General features: G+C 43.5%; 2 protein-coding genes and 1 long non-coding RNA gene across 4 annotated transcripts in view; 2 read left to right on the top strand and 1 right to left on the bottom strand.

The window, feature by feature from the left end:
- Positions 1–21,558, bottom strand: part of ADAM17 (ADAM metallopeptidase domain 17) — a 68,896-nt gene that overhangs the window by 3,026 nt on the left and 44,312 nt on the right. For both annotated transcript variants that reach the window (XM_005576588.4, XM_045369822.3), the window contains 7 exons: positions 17,956–18,108; positions 12,411–12,610; positions 9,444–9,547; positions 4,727–4,861; positions 2,202–2,332; positions 1,316–1,394; positions 435–523 (listed from right to left, as the gene is read on the bottom strand). In XM_005576588.4, the coding sequence (XP_005576645.2) occupies positions 435–523; positions 1,316–1,394; positions 2,202–2,332; positions 4,727–4,861; positions 9,444–9,547; positions 12,411–12,610; positions 17,956–18,108 (891 nt within the window). The remainder of the gene's footprint in view (positions 1–434; positions 524–1,315; positions 1,395–2,201; positions 2,333–4,726; positions 4,862–9,443; positions 9,548–12,410; positions 12,611–17,955; positions 18,109–21,558) is intronic.
- Positions 1–21,558, top strand: part of IAH1 (isoamyl acetate hydrolyzing esterase 1 (putative)) — a 42,084-nt gene that overhangs the window by 18,016 nt on the left and 2,510 nt on the right. The gene's annotated exons all lie outside the window — the stretch shown is intronic.
- Positions 3,902–7,843, top strand: LOC135966923 (uncharacterized). Its single transcript, XR_010580652.2, has 2 exons — positions 3,902–3,999; positions 4,473–7,843. It is a non-coding gene; the product is annotated as an uncharacterized lncRNA (long non-coding RNA).

Genomic DNA, 21,558 nt, shown 5'->3' with positions numbered 1-21,558 from the left:
CAGTGGCGCAATCTCGGCTCACTGCAAGCTCCGCCCCCTGGGTTCACGCCATTCTCCTGCCTCAGCCTCCCGAGTAGCTGGGACTACAGGCGCCGCCACCTCGCCCGGCTAGTTTTTTGTATTTTTTAGTAGAGACGGAGTTTCACCGTATTAGCCAGGATGGTCTCGATCTCCTGACCTCGTGATCCGCCCATCTCGGCCTCCCAAAGTGCTGGGATTACAGGCTTGCGCCACCGTGCCCGGCCAAATAGTATTTTTTTTTAAAGACTGTTAGTTAAGCTTTCTATAAGATATGTTCCCCTAGGAATAACACCAAAGTTATTGGAAATACCAGCCCAGACTTTGCTAAGAACAAGTTTTATCTTTTCCAAAGATTACATGGTTGGAGTTGATCAACATTTAAATATTTAATTACTTAAAAGTTGGTGACTTACCACACAATGGACAAGAATGCTGAAAGGAATCCAAAATATCAAGGAGAAAACCAGGACAGACCCAACGATGTTGTCTGCTAAAAACTTTCCTGTGAACAATTCCAAACAGTGAATGTCTTGACCAAGTACTTCACAAATCTAAAGTGAAACGCTGTTAGGATATTACCATCATATGCCAGAGCTGCTGGCTAGACACTCCTACCAACACAGTATTGAGAAGAGTGTCCGTGCTGACTATATTACACCAGACCATCTCTCCTTACCAAGTACTTTTAAAGAAACAGCCCTCGTATACTAGCTGATAGGAAGAGATTGCAGAATATTCAACATGCTACCTGGAGTAACTGTGTCAACAAACTAATCATATAGACTGCTACTACTAGTAAATGCTTAAGGAGACAAAGTTTTTGTTACCTGGATATTATTTGTGATTAAATGATGGACCTGTGAGGACATGATAAAATCATGATAAAATCATGAGGACATGATTTTGCCTGCTTCTGCAAAATATGAGGCCCACTTTTACATCAAGCAGGATTCAGTATATAGCATTCAGTCAAACACTCTTACATCAATCAGGATTCAGTCTATAGCATTAAACTATGCTTATGCTAGTCACATGTATATTTTTGGGTAAAGAAGGAAGCCAATATTTTGACTTTACTTCCCTTGTCAGAAAATCTGTGCCTCCAAGCTCCACGGGGACAGACTATCTATGAGTTCATTTTATTCTAGCCAACAAAGTTGTTTCATAACAAAAGTAGTGAATATTTCCACCTTCTACTGCAGAATTAGAGCATATCACTCTGAAAGCACACTTTTCTAATGTCATCACAGAAATCAACTCAGCTCTCAGTAAATAATCTGGGGAAATCACCTACCAAAAGTATTGATGCTTAGCTGGTCAATGAAATCCCAAAATCGTTCAATTACATCCTGTACTCGTTTCTCACATTTGCCCTATAAAGAAAAAACATACAGCATCATTCCCAAACACAATGTATTCAGAAGCAATGTAGCTTTATAAAAATAACTGACATGTAAAGGGCTTCATTAAAATCAAACATTTTCCCATCTTTGACACAAGGCAATAACTTCAGCGTAATGAGTACCCCAGAAAGTAGGACGTGCTGTCATTAACCCTTTGATAATTAGTCCATTTTAACAAGTGATTTAGAATTACCAGGAGACAAAAATCAAGAAAACCAGTTTGCTAAAGATGAGGCATTCCAGTAAGGACTCTACACATACACAGTGGACAGTGAAGAACACAGCCAGACTCCCTGTGAAGACTCTTAAACCTTGAAACCCTCTCCCATCATTCTGCATGAGAAAAATTATGCTTCTCTAGAGAACAAAAGGGTCTGGCTTAAGTAAGTCAAGCAGTCTTCTACGTCTTTCCTACACTCATTCAGCACCTGTTTCAAAATCACACCTTGAATAATTTTGCAATCTTAGTCAATTCTGTAAGTAATCCAGGAAAACATAATTAGGACCCACTGCCTAAAACCAACCAACCTTACCATAAAGTCCCCACCCCAGTCCTCAGTCTCTGGGCTCGAAGCCTCCCACTATGGAAGGAAACTACAGGCAGGGACCTAAAAGCACTCTGTCTTCTCCTCCTAAGTAATACTCATAGATAACAATGGGCCAGAAGGATGTAGCCCCATTTGTGTTTTGATTTCTTTTTATTTGCAAAATCAAGTACTTACAAAATAAAAACTTCCTATCTGGCTGTTACAGAAAAAGCTGGACATAAATACTCACATTCATGTCACAAAATCCTACTGTACAGGGCTTTCCTTTCCTCAAAAATAAGTTCTTTTGTTCAGCATCGACGTAGGGCACACAGCGGCCAGAAAGGTCTCTGCAGCACACCTTGCAGGAGTTGTCAGTTTCTAGAACAGAGAACACGCATTGACAGCTGGATTGTTCTGAGACCTCCTGTCTCCTCTTTCCTCCCTGACCATGGTCCCAAAGAGGCAAGAAATCACATTTATTTTTTATTTCAATAGCTAATACTATCCATAGCCCGCACCAAGGAGTAGTTTCTGAGGTCACACTCCTCAGCCTTCAGTGACAGAGGCCACAAGGTTTAAAAAAAAAAAATACAGAGAAAAATCCGTTCTAGATGAAAGACGTCTCTTAAAAGTCTAACTATTCTCTCCACTTCAAGCCTCTCACAATGCTCTTCTAAATGTTTCCCTTTGTCCCAACATTCTTGTTACCCTGCCCACTTCAGTCCTTGGCTTTTCAGTCTAAAGTGTGCCCCTCAGGGCCCACACTGGCTCCCTGAAAGCGAGAGCAGCTGGGACACAGCTGTCCACCCTTGGGTGGAGAGCTAAGTGACCCCAGGGCATGAGCCCTACAGCCAAAGCTCCACAACTCCTCCACCAAGAACAGCTCTGACAGGTCACGGGATAAAACACTGGGCATCTGTGAGCCATGTGGGTATACACAGGAATGGTAGAAATGCCAGAAAATTAAACCATATTTATACTTAGGAGAAGAAAGAAATCAACTAGAACACAAAAACAAGCAAAAAGAAAACCTTTTCAGAAAAGGCCGGGAGCAGTGGCTCTCGCTTGTAATCCCAGCACTTTGGGAGGCCAAGGTGGGCGGATCACTTGAGGCTAGGAGTTCGAGACCAGCCTGGCCAACGTGGCAAAACCCCATCTCTACTAAAGATTAAAAAATTAGCCAGGTGTGGTGGTGCTTGCCTGTAGTCCCAGCTACTCAGGAGGCTGAGGCACAAGAATCACTTGAACCCGGGAGGCGGAGGCTGCAGTGAGCTGATATCGTGCCATTACACTCCAGCCTGGGTAAGAGTGAGACTCCATCTCAAAAAAAAAAAAAAAAAAAAAGAAAGAAAACCTTTCCATCATTCACTAATTTATAAAATATTTCTTGGGCTTTTACTGTGTCGGGCTCTGTGCTTCCAGAGCACCCCAAGCCTCTTGCCATTCAACACAATAGATATTTTTATTTGGCACCTATGTGTTATCTTTTTTTTTTTCCTTTTTTTTCTTTTTTTTTCTTTTTTTAAGAGATGAGGTTCCACCATGTTGCCCAGGCTGGCAGGCTGGTCTCAAACAACTCCTGAGCTCAAGTGAACCACCCATCTTGGCCTCCCAAAGTGCTGGGATTATAGATGTGAGACACTGCCCTCAACCTATCTTCTTTACCTACACATTTTTGAACTTGGAAGAGTTCCTTACTCAACTATATGGATGGTAAGCTTCCAACCCAGTGATTCAACTACTGGGTTCTTTGTCTTTTATTTATTTATATTTATTTATTTTTTTGAAACGGAGTCTCGCTCTGTCGCCCAGGCTGGAGTATAGTGGCACGATCTCAGCTCACTGCAGCCTCCACACCCTGGGTTCAAGCAATTCTCCTGCCTCAGCCTCCCTAGCAGCTGGGATTACAGGTGTACACTACCACACCTGGCTAATTTTTTTATTTTTAGTAGAGACAGCGTTTTGCCATGTTGACCAGGCTGCTCTTGAACTCCTGACCTCAAGTGATCCACCCACCTCGGCCTCTCAAAGTGATGGGATTACAGGTATGAGTCACCACACCTGGCTCTTTGTCTATTTTGAAAGCAACAGAACTCCTTCATTGACTCCCATATGCTCCATGGTTTAAGTGGGGTGGGAAGCAGAGTCCAGCCAGTCCCTGACCAGTGCATGAGGATGCCCTCAAACCCAGGAGTTCCAAAATAGCGCAGAAACCTAAGGAAAACTGACAGGCCAGCAGGAGAGAGGCTCCTGCCCCAGGCTGCTCTAAGAGATCAGAGGGGAGTAGACTCCGCCTTCTTGATAACTGCAAAAATCCTCATCTAGTGGGGTCAGATCCTGGAATCAGCTCTCTCTGGTTGAGTTCTTGCAGGAGTGTCCTAGTTCCATGCCAATGTAATGTAGATAGCTACTGCTGCTTTCGTGGTTTGTATGATATGGAGCAGAGGACAGCCAGGACACACCTCTACCTACTCACTCACTCCCCCACAATAAAATTCCCTCCTCTCCCACCTCAAAGCCTGCCATATGGCCTGAAAATGCAGCAAGAAGAAACACCAACAGGACAGGACTCCCACGTACGGTGGAGGAGCCAGGATCTGCATGCAGAGATGCCTGTCTCCAGACACTACCCTGCCTTTCCCCCTCCCCTCATCCTCGGCTTGGATCTCACCACTGTTCTCATTAGCACAACCTCCAAATGGAGGAAGGGAACCTGGCAGACAAAGGCCATGTTTTCTCCTGCTGCTGGAGTGGGCATAAAACTGTGCTCACCATTACATGCACAGGACTCCAGCTGCTGTTCCCTCTCGCAGAAAGGGATGCATTTCCCATCCTTACACTTGCCAAGATCCAAGCAAACAGTGTCATCTTCAGCATTTCCCGGAGGTGGGCACTCACTGCTATTACCTGGAAGCAAACACCAGTCATAACAAAAAGAATGAGTTGCAGGTCCACCAGTTCTACAGGTGCATAATATGCTGTTTCTCATACAAGTGAGCATCTTACCTTGCAAACAGCAAAAAGTGACCTACAGAGCTAGGACAAGAGCCTGAATCTCACCAGCAATCAGCATTTAAATGGGAGTGCCTGGCTATGTGCCAGGTTAGACTGCATGAGTCCCTGACCTCCCAAGCCCCGGTTAGAATGCATGGTCTCCACTTCTGCATCTCACAGTCATATATAAAAGAATATCCTATGTGCCATTACTTAGAATAAATGGCAAACTTGGTAGGAAGGCTTAAAAGAGCCCCGCGGCCTTCCCTATCTGGCCCTGACTTCACACAGCTCTCCCACAGCCCACTGCTTTGGCTACAACCTCTATTCAGTTCCTTCAATGTTAACAGACACTATTCCTTCTACCTGGAATGCTGGTGTTTGCACTTTTGGGGCAGTTAGCTGGCTTTTCTTATGGATTCAGTTTTGTCTCAAAGGTTTTCTGAGATATCCCTGAGGATGCTGTCTAAGTGGATGTGGCCTCCCACTTCCATTTTGCACTATCACACTCCTTCTCTCCTTCATTGCATATGTTTTGCAATTAATATATATTTAATGTTATTTTATGTTTTCCCTCTACTAGACTGGTAAGCCCCATGACAGCAATGATCAAATCTATTTATCAAATTATCTCCAATCCCTACCATATTATAGGTATACTACAAATATTTCTTGAATAAATCAATTATTCTTTTTATTTTCCTTTTGAGGGTCTCAGTCTGTCACTCAGGCTGGAAGGCAGGGGTGTGATCATAGCTTACTGCAGCCTCAGACTCCTAGGTTCAGGCAATCCTCCTGCCTCAGCCTCACAAGTACCTAGGACTTCAGGCGTATGCCACCATACCTGGCTAATTTTCTTTCTTTTCTTTTGTGAGACGAGATCTCCCTGTGTTGCCCATGCTGGTGTCAAGCTCCTGGGCTCAAGGGATCCTCCCACCTTGGCCTCCCAAGTACTGGAATTATAGGCATGAGCCACTGTGCCCAGGCCAGTAATGCCAAAGAAAAGCCACCAAAGAAAGTTAAACTGGGAGAGACAGGATGGAATGAGCGAATCATTCTGGAAAATGAACAGCACAAGCAGCTAAAAGTCAACTCAAATAGAGGAGGAGAAAAAAACCACTTTATGAAAGCAATGGACTATATCCACAGCTCTGGACTGGCCTTTCAGCTGAAGAATGAAGCCAATCAAAAGAATTCTGACCTAAAGGGCTTCAGAGCAGTAACACAAAATGTACAGAAATTTGGCCAGTTTCAAACAAAAGTGATGGTTTATTAAGTACCCAACAGATAACCAGGCACTTTGCCTCTGTTCTCATAAAACCTTTCATGAGCACTGGGCATTCACTGTGTCAGCAGTCATTTAACAAACTATTACTGAAAGTATGATGTCCAGTGAGCTCAGGGAAGGTTTATACTGTGGATCATTATTGTATTTTTGGTATATTATACTGCCCTGATAAATATAAAAAATGCTCAATAAATATCTGTTGAGCATGTGTTCTTAAAAGACTAAAGTCAGAGTATTAGACAGGTAGGAAAATAATTTTGAAAACAGTATCATCTATTTAGCATTGGTCCCCAAAGTTTAGCATGCATGGAAATCACCTGACAGAAGGTTGCACAGCACAGACTGCTGGCCTCCCTTCCCGTATTTTTTGGTGCAGTAGATCCAGGGAGGGGACTGACAATTTCCATTTCTAGTAAGTTCCCAGGTGATGTTGCCACTGCTGGTTGTGAAATGCTAATTGCTTTTTTTCTTTCTTCTTCTTTTTTTTTTTTCTTTTTTTTGAGGTTCTTGTTCTCTAACTTCTCTTGTTAGAAAATACTGATTCCTTATCAGGAACTTATCCTCTGCTATCTACTATTTTGTATAAAATATCAAGGGAACAAAAGGCTGTTTGATAAGAACAAACATGTTTTCAAATTGTTTTACTTACACTTATTTAAAAGAAAGCATTTTCCTAAATCTGTTTTATTATTATAGTGAAGATGAAACATTGAGCATAGCTAGCAAATACTTCTTTAAAGCTTGATTTAGATATTCAGGTTCCTAACATTTGGCAAAGTAATGTGATAGTGACAGATCCCAGAACATAAAAACGTGAGCAACATGTCATAATATGCACACTTAAAACCAAAGTCAAGCCAAAATAAGACACAACTTCGTTCACTAGGTCCCTGAAGACCTCCAGCTTTCTGTTTGCATCCTTATCACAAAACCTAGGATGGTTATAATAAAAAAGACAGTAACAAGTGTTGGAGAGGATATGGAGAAGCTGGGACCCTCACACAATGCTGCTGAGACTGTAAAAGTGGTGTAGTCATTTTGGAAAACAGTCTGACAGCTCCTAAAAAGATTAAGCACAGTTACCATATGACCCAGAAATTCTATTCCTGAGTAATATCCAAAGGAATTGTCCACACAAAAACTCATACAAAAATGTTCACAGCAGCATTATTTGTTATAGCAAAAAAGTGGAAGCAACTCAAATGTCTATCAACCAGTGAATGAATAAACAAAATGTGGCATATCCATGCAATAGAATATTACCCAGCAATAAAAGTACATGAAGTACTGATACATGCTATAACATACATGAACCTTGAAAATGTTATGTTCAGTGAAAGAAGCCAGTCATACAATATGTGGTCACGAAAGACCACAGTTTGTATAATTCCATTTATATGAAATGTTCAAAACAGACAACTCCATAAAGAACAGGGTGGTTAGTGGTTGCTCTGAGTTGTGGGGAATGGCGGGACTGGAGGATCACAGCTAAAGGATACAGGGTTTCTTTCTGGAGTAATGTAAATGTTCTAAAATTAATTGTGGTGATGACTGCATAAATCTGAATATACTAAAAACCATTAAACTGTACACTTTAAGTAGGCAAACTGCATGGGTGTGAATTATGTATCAATAAAGCTATTACAAAATCAAACCAACCAACCAAGAGAGACAAATTTTGAAAAATATAAGAATGGGATAGATATATCAGAGGAACAAAAACACTAGACTAGCAAACTGAATATTGCTTTTTGACAATTTAAGTCAAAAAACATCACAAGGGTAAAAAAGGAACATTATATACTGGTAAGGAACAGCAGATAAAGATGTAGAGATAGTCCGTTTATATACCTAGTAATAATGTAGCTTTGAAATTTTTAAAGCAACAATTGAAAGAACAACAGAAGATACTGGACACCTGGAAAGGTTAGCTCCAGAAAGATTCAAGTCCTGAATGTAAAAGGAAAACTTACGAAACTAATAGAAGCAGCTGTGGAAAATATCTTTTTAACCATCCACCATGGCTTTTCTGAACCATGTGTTTAAGAAATAAACATACACACACAACAAAATAATGGATTTGATTATGTTAAAATTAAAGATTTATGTTCTGAGAATGGCAACAGATAGGAGGTGTATGCAAACCAAATGGATTACCTAAGAACTCCTCCAAATCCACAGTAGTGAAATAACATGAAACCCAATTTATAAAAAATGAACCAAATACATGAACTGGCTATTCACAGGAGAAATTTGAATAGCTGAAAAATATAAAGAGATGCTCAAGAAAAATGTAAGTGCATTAGGACAAAGGCTGTTAAAAAAAATGTAAGAACAAGAGATTACTTTATACTCATCACGCTAATAGGACAGCAGGGTAATTCCAAGTGTTGGCCAGAACGTTGGGATACAGGAGTTCTCAGACACAGGCAACCTAGCAGTGGTGCTCTAGAGACCAGCATATCCTGCCTCTGTGACTACACAATTACACTCCTCAGTACCCAGAGAAACACGCGGGTTCCTGAAGGAGGATATTGTATGAGTATCAAGGGGATGAAGGCAATGGAAGTAGCTACCACCTGGTGAACTGTAAGTAAAACACAGCCAATCGTATAAGTAAACAATATGTAGGTGCCCCCAACAGTGAAATACATATAGATACATATAGAAAAACTGGGTAACCTTCTAACTTGTAACCTGCTTCCTCCACACTATTCTAGTGTACAGATTCATGATAACATTCATTATCCCAAGATTGTCATTTTGATTGTTTCCAAAATTTTGCTATTAGGATGTAGCCATGAAAAACCTTGTTAAATTATCTGTGGCACAATACAGATAATTCTTTAAAACATGATACTGATTTTTTAAAAAGTAAATGTAATGTGGAATATCATGTTGGCACATTAAAAACACAAAATAACACTATATGGTCTTTCAAGGATATACACATATCCAGGCAAATATTAGCCACAGTACAGTGGATGTCTGTGAGGAGAAAGAAGAGAGTGATGGAAATGAAACAGAAATAAAAACAGGTCTTAAACCCACCAAAGCCAAGTGTCACAAACCAAGGAGTGCCAGAAACTCAACCCGGCATATGAGGTCAAAAACGGTGGGTTTCATCTGAACAAAACATAATCTTGTTTTCAAAGACACGCACACACTGGAACCACAGCATTCCAAGAAAGCAACAAGAACACGAACCTGTGCAGTAGGACACGCCTTTGCAAGTAGCATTAATCGCCTCCTGGCACTTCTTCTGGGCAGTCTCAAATTGACAGTTTTTACAGCAAGGACTGTTCCTATCACTGGAGAAGAAGAGCAGACAGGAACAGAGCAATTCAAATTACAGCCCCATATCAAACCAAATGCTACTGTTACGTTACAGTGACCTGAATATCACAGGGGAAGACCTCCTGGCTCCATCCCCACTCCTATATCATCAGACATCTCCGCTGCTATAGCTACCTGCACACACTCTGTCCCCTCCTAATGTGCGTAAGGTCACATCAATGCCACGCTGTAGTAGAAAAGAATGGGAACACAGCAATCACCTTTGAAACATCTTGGTATCCTTGGTTTTCATTCATTTAACGCATTAATTTTAAAAAGACAAGATGGGCTGGGCGAGGTGGCTCATGCCTATAATCCCAACCCAGCACTTTGGGAGGCCAAGGTAGGTGGATCACCTGAGGTCAAGAGAGTTCAATGTGAGCCTGGCCAACATGGTGAAACCCCATTTCTACTAAAAATACAAAAACTAGCCGAGCATGGTGGCATGCTCCTGTAATCCCAGCTACTTAGGAAGCTGAAGCAGGAGAATCGCTTGAACCAGGGAGGTGGAGGTTGCAGTGAGCCAAGATCACGCCACTGCACTCCAGCCTAGGTGACAAGAGCAAAATTCTGTCTCTAAAAAAAAAAAAAAAAGATGAGGCAGGTGGTCCACGAGGTCAGAAGTTTGAGACCAGCCTGGCCAACATGGTGAAACCCCATCTCTACTAAAGATACAAAAAATTAGCCAGGCGTGGTGCCGCACCCTGTAATCCCAGCTACTCAGGAGGCTGAGGCAGGAGAATCGCTTGAACCTGGAAGGCAGAGGTTGCAGTGAGCCAAGGTTGCACCATTGCACTCCAGCCTGGTCAACAGGGCGAGACTCTGTCTCAAAAAAAAAAAAAAAAAGACAAGGTTGGGCCACAAGGCAATCCATAGCTAAGACACTCAGCAGCCAGAACTCTACTCCCCATCAGCATCTACAGTGTTAATATGCACTGTATCCAGTTAAATCTCAATTATTCACCAGAAAACTGAAAACCCTTTTACTTCTAGGCCAGGCACTGGTCTAACAGTGGATATAAAAATGAAAAACTGGGTAACTTTCTAACTTGTAACCTGCTTCCTCCACACTATTCCAGCGTATAGAATCATGATAACATTCATATCCCAAGACTGTCATTTTGATTGTTTCCAAAATTTTGCTATTAGGATGTAGCCATAAAAAAAACCTTGTTAAAATCTTATACATCTCTGTTTCCTTAAAAGATTCTTTGGGCGGCCAGGCACGGTGGCTCACGCCTGTAATCCCAACACTTTGGGAGGCCAAGGCGGGCAGATCACGGGCAGATCAGGAGTTCAAGACCAGCCTGGCCAACATGGTGAAACCCGTCTCTACTAAAAACACAAAAATTAGCTGGGTGTGGTGGTGCACACTGTAATCCCAGCTACTGGGGAGGCTGAGGTAGGGGAATGGCTTGAACCCAGGAGGCGGAGGTTGCAGTGAGCCAAGATCAGGCCACTGCACTCTAGCCTGCGTGACAGAGCAAGACTCCGTCTCAAAAAAATAAATAAATAAAAGAAATTAAAAAGATTATTTGGGCCAGGCACGGTGGCCCACACCTAGAATCTCCACACTTTAGGAGGCCTAGAAGGGTGGATCACTTGAGCCCAGGACTTTATGACCAGCTTAGACAATATGGCAAAACCCCATCTCTATAAAAAATACAAGAAAAATTAGCCAGGTGGCACACACCTGTAGTCCTATCTATCTGGGAGGCTAAGGTGGAAGGACTGATTAAGCCTGGGAGGTCGAGTCTGCAGTGAGCCATGATCGTGCCACTGCACTCCATCCTGAGCAACAGAGTGAGACCCTGTCTCAAAAAATAAAATAAAATAAAGGCCGGGCACGGGGGCTCACCTCTGTAATCCTAGCACTTTGGGAGGCCAAGGCAGGCAGATCATGAGATCAGGAGATCAAGACCATTCCAGCCAACACGCTAAAACCCCGTCTCTACTAAAATACAAAAAATCAGCCAGGCATGATCGTGCGCACCTGTAGTCCCAGCTACTGGGGAGGCTGAGGCAGGGGAATCACTTGAACCCGGGAGGCGGAGATTGCAGTGAGCTAAGATTGTGCCACTGCACTCCAGCCTGGCAACAGAGTGAGACTCCATCTCAAAAAACAAAAATAAAGTAAAATAAAATAAAAAATATTTTTTTGCCAGGCACAGTGCCTAACACCTGTAATCCCAGCACTTTGGGAGGCTGAGGTGGACGGATCACAAGGTCAGGAGTTGGAGACCATTGTAGCCACCACGGTGAAACCTCGTCTCTACTAAAACACAAACAATTAGCCAGGCATGGTGGTGCCTGCCTGTAGTCCCAGCTACTCAGGAGGCTGAGGCAGGGGAATCACTTGAACCCAGGAGGCAGAGATTGCAGTGAGTCGAGATCGCGCCACTGCACTCCAGCCTGGCGACAGAGCGAGACTCCATCTCAAAAAAAAAAAAAGATTATTTTAACTATAGGACTGCTAAACCAAGGAGCATGCAAGGTCAAGGATTTTGTTACATAATGTCACACTGCTTTCCAGAAAGCTTCTTATTTGTTTGTTTTTTAAGAGACAGTGTCTCACTATGTTGCCCAGGCTGTTCTCAAACTCCTGGGCTCAAGCATTTCTCCCACCTCAGCCTCCCAGAGTGCTGGGATGAGAGGAGTGAGCCACCGTGCCCAGCCCAGAAAGCAATTTCTTGCTGTGAAGGGCAAAAGAGGTAAATGTAAACAAACACATACACACCCCTTTCAGCTGATTCTAAAACCCCTGCAAGTTCAGTCTTTTATTATTTTGGACATCTTGTTATACCAGCTTCCCAAAATCCCTGTGGAAAGACTCCTCACCTGCACTGGACACCTTCCTTCAACGTGCAGTCGCTGTTGCAGCAGGTGTCGTTGTTCAGATACATGATGCCAGGATCGCACTCTTCTCCTTCATCCACCCTCGAGTTCCCACACACCTTATTGCTGCGTTCTTGAAAACACTCCTGGGCCTTACTTTCAATAGTCTTATAGATTGATTGTTTACTGCAGTTTGAAAACATCTTGAGAGAAAACAGGCAGTAAGGACCCAAAATAACATCATAAAAATGTATTCCCATGCAATGTTTGTGTCTTCTCTAGAGACAAACTCTTAATGTAAAACCACCATCAGAGCCACCCTGGAGTTATGGCAAGGCCATCACAGTCCCCGCCAAAGGCCACTGATATGGAACTGAGAACCTCCTTCCGTTGAATGCTAAATGGTTGCTGTGAATTTGGTTAAGGATCTATAATTCTTCTTATGAAGATAAGCAAGCTATACAAACACTGAGGCCAAACATCCCAGCCAAAGTCCACTTGAGGACAAGCAGAATAGCACAACAGAGAGCTCGTAGCTCCATCAGACTTGAAATCTCCCCACCTCAGGCATGCCACTCATGCAGTGACAAGAATTAAGAACCTCTGTAGGTTACTGTCGTCCCAGACAAAATGATTCAGAAATGCAGGAGAAGGGGTTTCTTCTCCTTCCTTGGCTACTTATATGGATGATTCAGGTTTAAAGTTGTTTAAATATTTGAGCTTAGTAACAGGCATGACAGTACATTTTACATAAATTGAATCCCAAAATGTTACCTAAACATTTTCATCGACCAGCAAGACCAGTGTGTCAAAGAAAGTCTCTACCCTAGCTTCCCACCCTGGAGTACAGAACCACTAGGATAACTCCCTTTTAAGGCTGAGGGTTTTATCAGGAGCTCTAAAACTGAGGTCATTTTCCAGACCTCCTGAAGTTATAAAAAAAGAAGAAAGAGGCTTAGGGAAAACTGAGCATAGTTACTTCTTAGGTCGGGGTCTCCGAAGTGCTCTGCAGATGCCAAAATGGCTTCACTTTCACCCCAGACAACAATCATGAAGCCCCTGAGAGCCAAGTGTATGGGACCCTCCAAAGGTGCCTGTAACTACCAAATCAGACATCAAAGGAGCTACTTTCAGAAAGATAGCAAAGACCTCATCTTAAACAGAAATACTAACTGGCTTTTTAAAAAACATCTTCAAATCTGGTTGGTTGGTTTCGGTTTTTTTGTTTGTTTGTTTTGAGATGGAGTCTCGCTCTGTTGCCAGGCTGGACTACAGAGGTGCAATCTTGGCTCACTGTAGCCTCCGCCTCCTGGGTTCAAGTGATTCTCCTGCCTCAGCCTCCTGAGTAGCCAGGACTACAGGCGCACACCACCACACCCAGCTAATTTTTGTATTTTTTGTAGAGACGGGGTTTCACTATGTTGACCAGGATGGTCTAGATCTCTTGACCTCATGATCCACCCACCTCGGCCTCCCAAAGTGCTGGGATTACAGGTGTGAGCCACTGCGCCCGGCCCAAATCTGTTTTTACAGTACAGATGTCTAAGGGGTCTGGTTATTCTAATCTGGGCCTCAGGCAGTTGGCATTTTGGTGGGTTCATTCATCAACATCATGTATCTCTGGGCTCCATTTTATCAGGTTAAAATGGAGTTAAAAATCACAGTGAACAGGTAAGAAGACCTCTTCACTGACTTGTCAGAGTTACAACTCCCAAGCAGCTGGAGAGCAGTAACAAAAAAAGGACCAGCCCTCAACTCTGGCTTTCTGCCTACACATCCCTGAAGATGTGGCAGCTTTTGTTTGTATCCTTGTCATAAGACCTCCTCTTCCCTCCAGCAAACCTTCCTAAGAAGTTACAATCTCAAAGGTCCTACACTCCTTTTCACGAATGTCAGCTGTCCACGGGGGAAGCCCAAACCCGGCAGACTGCTCTTCACAGGCTCGCCTAGTTGAGAGTGGCAGGTTCTGTCTTTCTAGGTCAAGGAACTACTTTAGTTTTGTCCTGTAAGCCCTCTTCATCTAGTTAAAAATATTTTTATTAAGGAATTCATTTAAAACCTAGGCTGGGAGCAGCGGCTCATGCCTGTAATCCCAGCACTTTGAGAGGCCAAGGCAGGTGGATCACCTGAGGTCAGGAGTTTGTTGACCAGTTGACCAACCTGGCCAACATGGTGAAACCCCATCCTACAAAAACTACAAAAATTAGCCGGGCATGGTGGTGGGCGCCGTAACCCCAGCTACTCGGGAGGCTGAGGCAGGAGAATCACTTGAACCCGGGAGGCAGAGGTTGCAGTGAGCAGAGATCACACCACTGCACTCCAGCCTGGGCGACAGAGTGAGACTCCACCTCAAAAAATCATAATAGCCGGGTGCGGTGGCTCACGCCTGTAATCCCAGCACTTTGGCAGGCCGAGGCGGGCAGATCACGAGGTCAGCAGATCGAGACCATCCTGGCTAACATGGTGAAACCCCGTCTCTACTAAAAATGCAAAAAATTAGCCGGACGTGGCGGCGGGTGCCTGTAGTCCCAGCTACTTGGGAGGCTGAGGCAGGAGAATGGCGTGAACCCGGGAGGCGGAGCTTGCAGTGAGCCGAGATCGCGCCACTGCACTCCAGCCTGGGTGACTGAGCGAGACTCCATCTCAAAAAAACAACAAACAAACAAACAAACAAAATCATAATAAATAATAATAAATAAATAAAACAAAGAAGATGCATATTATCTTCTTACAAGGGGATTCCTACTTGAGCAACCAAACTAGAAAAACACAGACTAAATATGATGTGCTCAGGACAAACCAAATAAATTGTTCTTTGTTGATACAGACTGGCAGCGCCTGAAAAAAAAAAAAAAAAAACCCGTTCTTCCCAGGCCCCATTCTCATTAGCAAGTTCTTTTTTTTCTTTTTCCTTTTTTTGAGACAAAGTCTCACTCTGTCATCCGGGCTGGAGTGCAGTAGCACAACCTTGGCTCACTGCCGCCTTGAACTCCCCAGGTTCCTCCTACCTTAGCCTCCTGAGTAGCTGGGACTACAAGCATGTGCTTCTATGCCCAGCTAATTTTTGTATTTTCTGTAGAGATGGGTTTCACATGTTGCCCAGGCTGATCTTGAACTCCTAGGCTCAAGTGATCTGCCCACCTCGGCCTCTCAAAGTGCTGGGATTATAGGTGTGAGCCACCATGCCTCATTGGCAAGTTCTTACAGGGCTGTTTTGAAGAGCCCCAGAACTGGTAGCAGGAAGAGTTAGCAACATGCATGTCCACTCAGGCAGTCTGCCAAGTAAAACATTTCCCTCCAAAGTTCTGACACTATCCTCATAACCAAGAAGAATATAACCTATTACTTAGAGAAACAGTATGAAATATGGTAGCCACCAACCATATGTGGCTACTTAAATTTTGTTTCTAGTCACATATTTTACACTTTCTATTACAGAAATATTCAAGCATCTATGAAGTAGATAGGATGGTATCATGAATGCCCCCATTCCCCTCACCAGCTTCAACAATGATCACCTCATGGCTTCACAGCTCCTCTACATTCGCACTACCCTTCCTCTGCTCCCACACTGCTGTTTTTGTTTGTTGGCTTATTAACAACTTTATTAAGACATATTTCACATATCACAAAATTCTCCCATTTCAAGTATATAACTCAGTGATTTCTAATAACTTTACCAAGTGTTGAAACCATTGCCATAAGTCAATTTTAGGACATTTCCATCTTTCCAGGAATGTCACTTACGTCCTTTTACAGTTAATGCCCATTTCCTGAGTAGCTGGGACTACAAGCATGTGCTTCTATGCCCAGCTAATTTTTGTATTTTCTGTAGAGATGGGTTTCACATGTTGCCCAGGCTGATCTTGAACTCCTAGGCTCAAGTGATCTCCCATCACAGGCAAACATTATTAAAAATTTAAATAAAGGCCGGGCGTGGTGGCTCATGCCTATAATCCCAGCACTTTGGGAGGCCGAGGCAGGCGGATCATGAGGTCAGGAGATCAAGACCATCCTGGCTAACACAGTGAAACCCCGTCTCTACCGAAAATACAAAAAATTAGCCGGGGGTGGTAGTGGGCACCTGTAGTCGCAGCTACTTGGGAGGCTAAGGCAGGAGAATGGTGCGAACCCGGGAGGCGCAGCTTGCAGTGAGCCAAGATTGCGCCACTGCACTTCAGCCTGGGCAACAGAGCGAGACTCTGTCTCAAAAAAAAAAAAAAAAATTAAATAAAATAGAATTTACAATTCAGTTCCTCAGTTTCTAGCCACATTTCAATTGCTCCACTGGGCAGTGGCTACTATACTGGGCAGAGCAAACGCAGAACATTCCCCACCCCACAGCAGAAAGTTCTATTGGACAGCACTGAACTATAGCAAACATGATTAGAAATGCAGAGACTTTGAAAAGAGAAGGAAAATTCAACAGTTTGACATGCTGGAAGAGTAGACAAAAAGGGGTAGAAAAATGTTTATCTGGCACAAGTTGTCAGGCAGAGGAAAAATAAAACATAACATGCAAAGTAACAGAGGAAGGAACTGTTTACACATAACAGCCAAAGAAAATGAGATGCAGAAAATATACATAAAAAGCCAAAGAAAATCAGATGCAATAATCAAAGATCACGAAAAGAACAGGAGGCAGAAATTTCAGAAAGCAGGGTGTCAGAGCCAGGAAAAAGCAGAAGTAATCCTTCCCTCTATGTCCAGGGTAGGCTTGCACATTAGCCCACAGCCTGGCTCAAAATAGAAGTCAGGACAAATACTTCACAATCTTTTGTGATTAGAATCAAACTCCTTTAAGCTCTCCCCACCAACCCTCTTTAACTCAGCAGCGCAGCTATTGTTTTCCTCACACTGCTTTATGCTGTTTAACTTCAAATAAAATGAAAAAAACGAGGTATTTATTAACACAACTTTTAGTTCGGACTCTGAGAGTTAGTCAAAGCACTCTTAAAGTCTCTGAAAGTGTTTTACAGTATCCCAAATCAACTAGTATACTCTATCAGAAGCCCTCAATAGTAAATGATTCAATTAATTATTCAACAAATATTTGTTACATGCCAGATACTCCTACTAGGAGATAGAGCTATGAATAAGACAGACAAGGGCCTTTCTCCCATGAGGCTTGTAGTAAGGCAAACTATGTGTTTATCTGCAAAAGTTAATAAAAAACATGTAAATTGTACAGTAGAGTTAAAATGAATCACAACTTGTAAATGAAATAATGAGAAATTTTTAACATAAAGCCTGAGCCCACCGGACCCTGAAATCCAGAACTCCAACAAAGGCCATTATTAGTAATTTTTCCTAGAGCTCAAATCTACACATTAAACTTGACAACAAAGTCCAAATGATAGTTTTAACCAGATTTAGATGGACCGTGCTTCACCCCAAAACATACGGCCACGTTTCAAGGTAGTTTGTAATTTGCAGATCCATCCCTAGGGGAACACCTAGGAACGGAATACGTTTCTGAGCTCTCATTATGATCATTACACACAGCCTCTTTCAAAACCACATTAAAAAATTCTCAACACACACATACCTTATTGTTCTCGTGATCGCCACTCACAGCTATGGGATACATGACATATTTTCCTCCCTGGTCCTCATTCGGGGCACATTCTGCTAGACCATCCGGATCATGTTCTGCTCCAAAATTGTGTCCCAATTCATGAGTTGTAACCAGGTCAGCTTCCTTAAGGATCATGCAAAGAAAACATTATTTTTCAATATCCAACTATCACTTACTTCTGCCAGCTGGGCCTATGCTGTCTTAAATAGAGCCTTATAATCAGATCAGCAAGAGAATAAGAACTGCATGCTTATAATACCAGCACTTCAGGAGGCTGAGACGGGAGGGTTACTTGACTCTAGGAGTTTGAGGTCAGCCTGGGCAACACAGGGAGACCCCATCTCTACAAAAATAAAAATATTAACCAGGCGAGCTGGGCGCAGTGGCTCACACCTGGAATCCCAGCACTTTGGGAGGGGAGGCCAAGGCGGCCGGATCACTTGAGGTCAGGAGTTCAAGACCAGACTGGTCAACATGGTGAAACCCTGTCTCTACTAAAAATACAAAACCTAGCCAGGCCTTGTGGTGGGTGCCTGTAATCCCAGCTACTTGCGAGGCAGAGCCAGGAGAACTGCTTGAACCCAGGAGGCAGAGGCTGCTGTGAGCCAAGACAGGCCACTGAACACCAGCCTGGGCAAAAGAGTGAGAGTCTGTCTTAAAATAAATAAATAAAATAAAATAAATATATATAAACTTAAAATTCCTGATTTCTTTTTTCCTAAGAGGGGGAAATCACTCCATGGAACCTGAAAAAATAATATTTTGCAAGTCATTTTTCTATACAAGAAGTCTTTCCACATGTTCATATTAAAACAGTAGTGGGGGCCGGGCGCGGTGGCTCAAGCCTGTAATCCCAGCACTTTGGGAGGCCAAGACGGGCGGATCACGAGGTCAGGAGATCGAGACCATCCTGGCTAACACGGTGAAACCCCGTCTCTACTAAAAATACAAAAAACTAGCCGGGCGAGGTGGCGGGCGCCTGTAGTCCCAGCTACTCGGGAGGCTGAGGCAGGAGAATGGCGTGAACCCGGGAGGCGGAGCTTGCAGTGAGCTGAGATCCGGCCACTGCACTCCAGCCTGGGTGACAGAGCGAGACCCCGTCTCAAAAAAAAAAAAAAAAAAAAAACAGTAGTGGGGAAAAAAAACTTAAATTTTTAGCAAAAGCACTCAAATCCCAAAGGTGTAATGTAGAGAAATATCTCCTAACTGCTTGGAGAAAATTCATTAGTGGATTTGCTAATGACTCTAAAAAATCTCTCAAAAATTTCAAATCAAATTTTGTTTTTGCTCTATGTGTTTTTTTAAGAGGAAAGTTCTGGAAGACCAAAGAAAATATGTCATGAAATCAAGCCATTAAGAAGTTGTGACTCCAAAAAAGTAAAGGAGCATGAGCTATTATACACACATATATGTTTCTGTCCATGGTTCCTGGCTTATAACCCTCCACAGCCCTGGTTACAGTCCTCTGTTACAATGTTGGGGTGCTTTAGGGCTCAGGAGCAGTCCTCAGGAAACAGAATCTCTCTCTCTGACCTTCTCCTGTCCTCCTTTTACCTGATCCAAGGCAGTACTCTAATTTGACTGTGGGTCAAGAGATCCCCATTCTCATTCTAGAGAGGGTCCTGCCCTTTACTGTGGAGGAAGGAATGCTGCACAGACAGGTCAAGGAGAACCTGGACAGGCCTTGGTGGGTTTCCCACTCAGTTGATTAGTACGAGAACATACCCATTTTGTCCAATCACATTTCTACACAGTTGTCATTCATGCTTATGTAATGAAGCCTCCATAAAATCTCAAATAACAGGATTCAGAGAGCTTCCAGAGAGCATTCTGAATATGTGGAGGTTGACAGGAAGGTGCAGAACTCATTCGCGTGCCAGGAGAGTGGTACATCCCAACTCCATGGGGACAGAAGCTCCTGTACTCGGGACCCTTCCAGACCTCGCCCTATGTATCCCTTCATCTGGCTATTTCTTTGAATCCTTTCTTTTTTTATTTTTTATTTTTTGAGACAAAGTCTCCCTCTGTTGCCCAGGATGGAGTACAGTGGCACAATCTCAGCTCACTGCAATCTCCGCCTCCCAGGTTCAAGCAATTCTCCTGCCTCAGCCTCCCGAGTAGCTGGGATTACAGGCGCCCGCCACCACAACTGGCTAATTTTTATATTTTTAGTAGAGACGAGGTTTCACCATGTTGGCCAGGCTGGGTCTCAAACTCCTGACCTCAGGTATCTACCCGCCTCGGCCTCCCAAAGTAGTGAGATTACAGGCATAAGCTACCGCACCCGGCCTCTTTGTATCCTTTAAAATATCCTATGTAATAAACCCGTAAACTAAGGTAAGTGTTTCCCTGAGTTCTGTGAGCCACTTAAGCAAATTAATCAGACCCAAAGAGGATATCGTGGAAACCCCAACTTGAAGCCAGTTGGTCAGAAGTTCTGGAGGCTCAGACTTGTAACTGGTGGGAAGGAGGGAACAGTCAGTCTTGAGGGACTGAACCCTCAAGCTGTGAGATCTGACACTATTTCCGGATGGAGAGTGTTTGAATTGAATTGGAGGACACCTAGCTGTCTACTGCTTGAAATGTGGGGGAAAATCCCCACACGTTTGGTCTGGTCACACAAGTCTTCTGTGTTGATGATAATTGTTGTGATGTGAGAATAGAGGAAAAACACAGTTTGAGAGATTTTTTCCCCCTAAAACAAAGTACCATAAGAAAAAAATAAATTTAGAAATTAAGGCCAGGCACAGTGGCTCAAGCCTGTAATCCCAGCACTTTGGGAGGCCAAGGCAGGTGGATCACCTGAGATCAGGAGTTCGAAACCAGCCTGACCAACATGGAGCAATCCCATCTCTACTAAAAATACAAAATTAGCCTGTCATGATGGCGCATGCCTGTAATCCCAGCTACTCGAGAGACAGAGGCAGGAGAATTGCTTGAACCTGGGAGGCGGAGGTTGCAGTGAGCCAAGATGGCACAATTGCACTCCAGCCTGGCCAACAAGAGCGAAACTCCATCTCAAAAAAAAAAAAAAAAGGCCGGGCGCGGTGGCTCAAGCCTGTAATCCCAGCACTTTGGGAGGCCAAGACGGGCGGATCACGAGGTCAGAAGATCGAGACCATCCTGGCTAACACGGTGAAACCCCGTCTCTACTAAAAAATACAAAAAAAAAAAAACTAGCCGGGCGAGGTGGCGGGCGCCTGTAGTCCCAGCTACTCGGGAGGCTGAGGCAGGAGAATGGCGTGAACCCGGGAGGCGGAGCTTGCAGTGAGCTGAGATCCGGCCACTGCACTCCAGCCTGGGCGACAGAGCAAGACTCCGTCTCAAAAAAAAAAAAAAAGAAAGAAATTAAAAGGTTCCCCAAAAGTAATTAGTGTCTTTTTCTTTTCTCATACCACTTTACATTGTTGTTTTTGTTTCTGCTTTAAGAAACAGGGTCTCGGGCCAGGCGCAGTGGCTCATGCCTGTAATTCCAACACTTTGGGAGGCCGAGGCAGGCAGATCACAAGGGCTGCAGATTGAGACCATTCTGGCTAACACAGTGAAACCCCATCTCTACTAAAAATACAAAAA

This window comes from Macaca fascicularis, chromosome 13, assembly GCF_037993035.2.
Source record: "Macaca fascicularis isolate 582-1 chromosome 13, T2T-MFA8v1.1".
NCBI classification, from domain to species: Eukaryota; Metazoa; Chordata; class Mammalia; order Primates; family Cercopithecidae; genus Macaca; species Macaca fascicularis.
The sequence above is the reverse complement of the archived record's forward strand: the minus strand, read 5'-3'. Positions and strand labels throughout refer to the sequence as shown.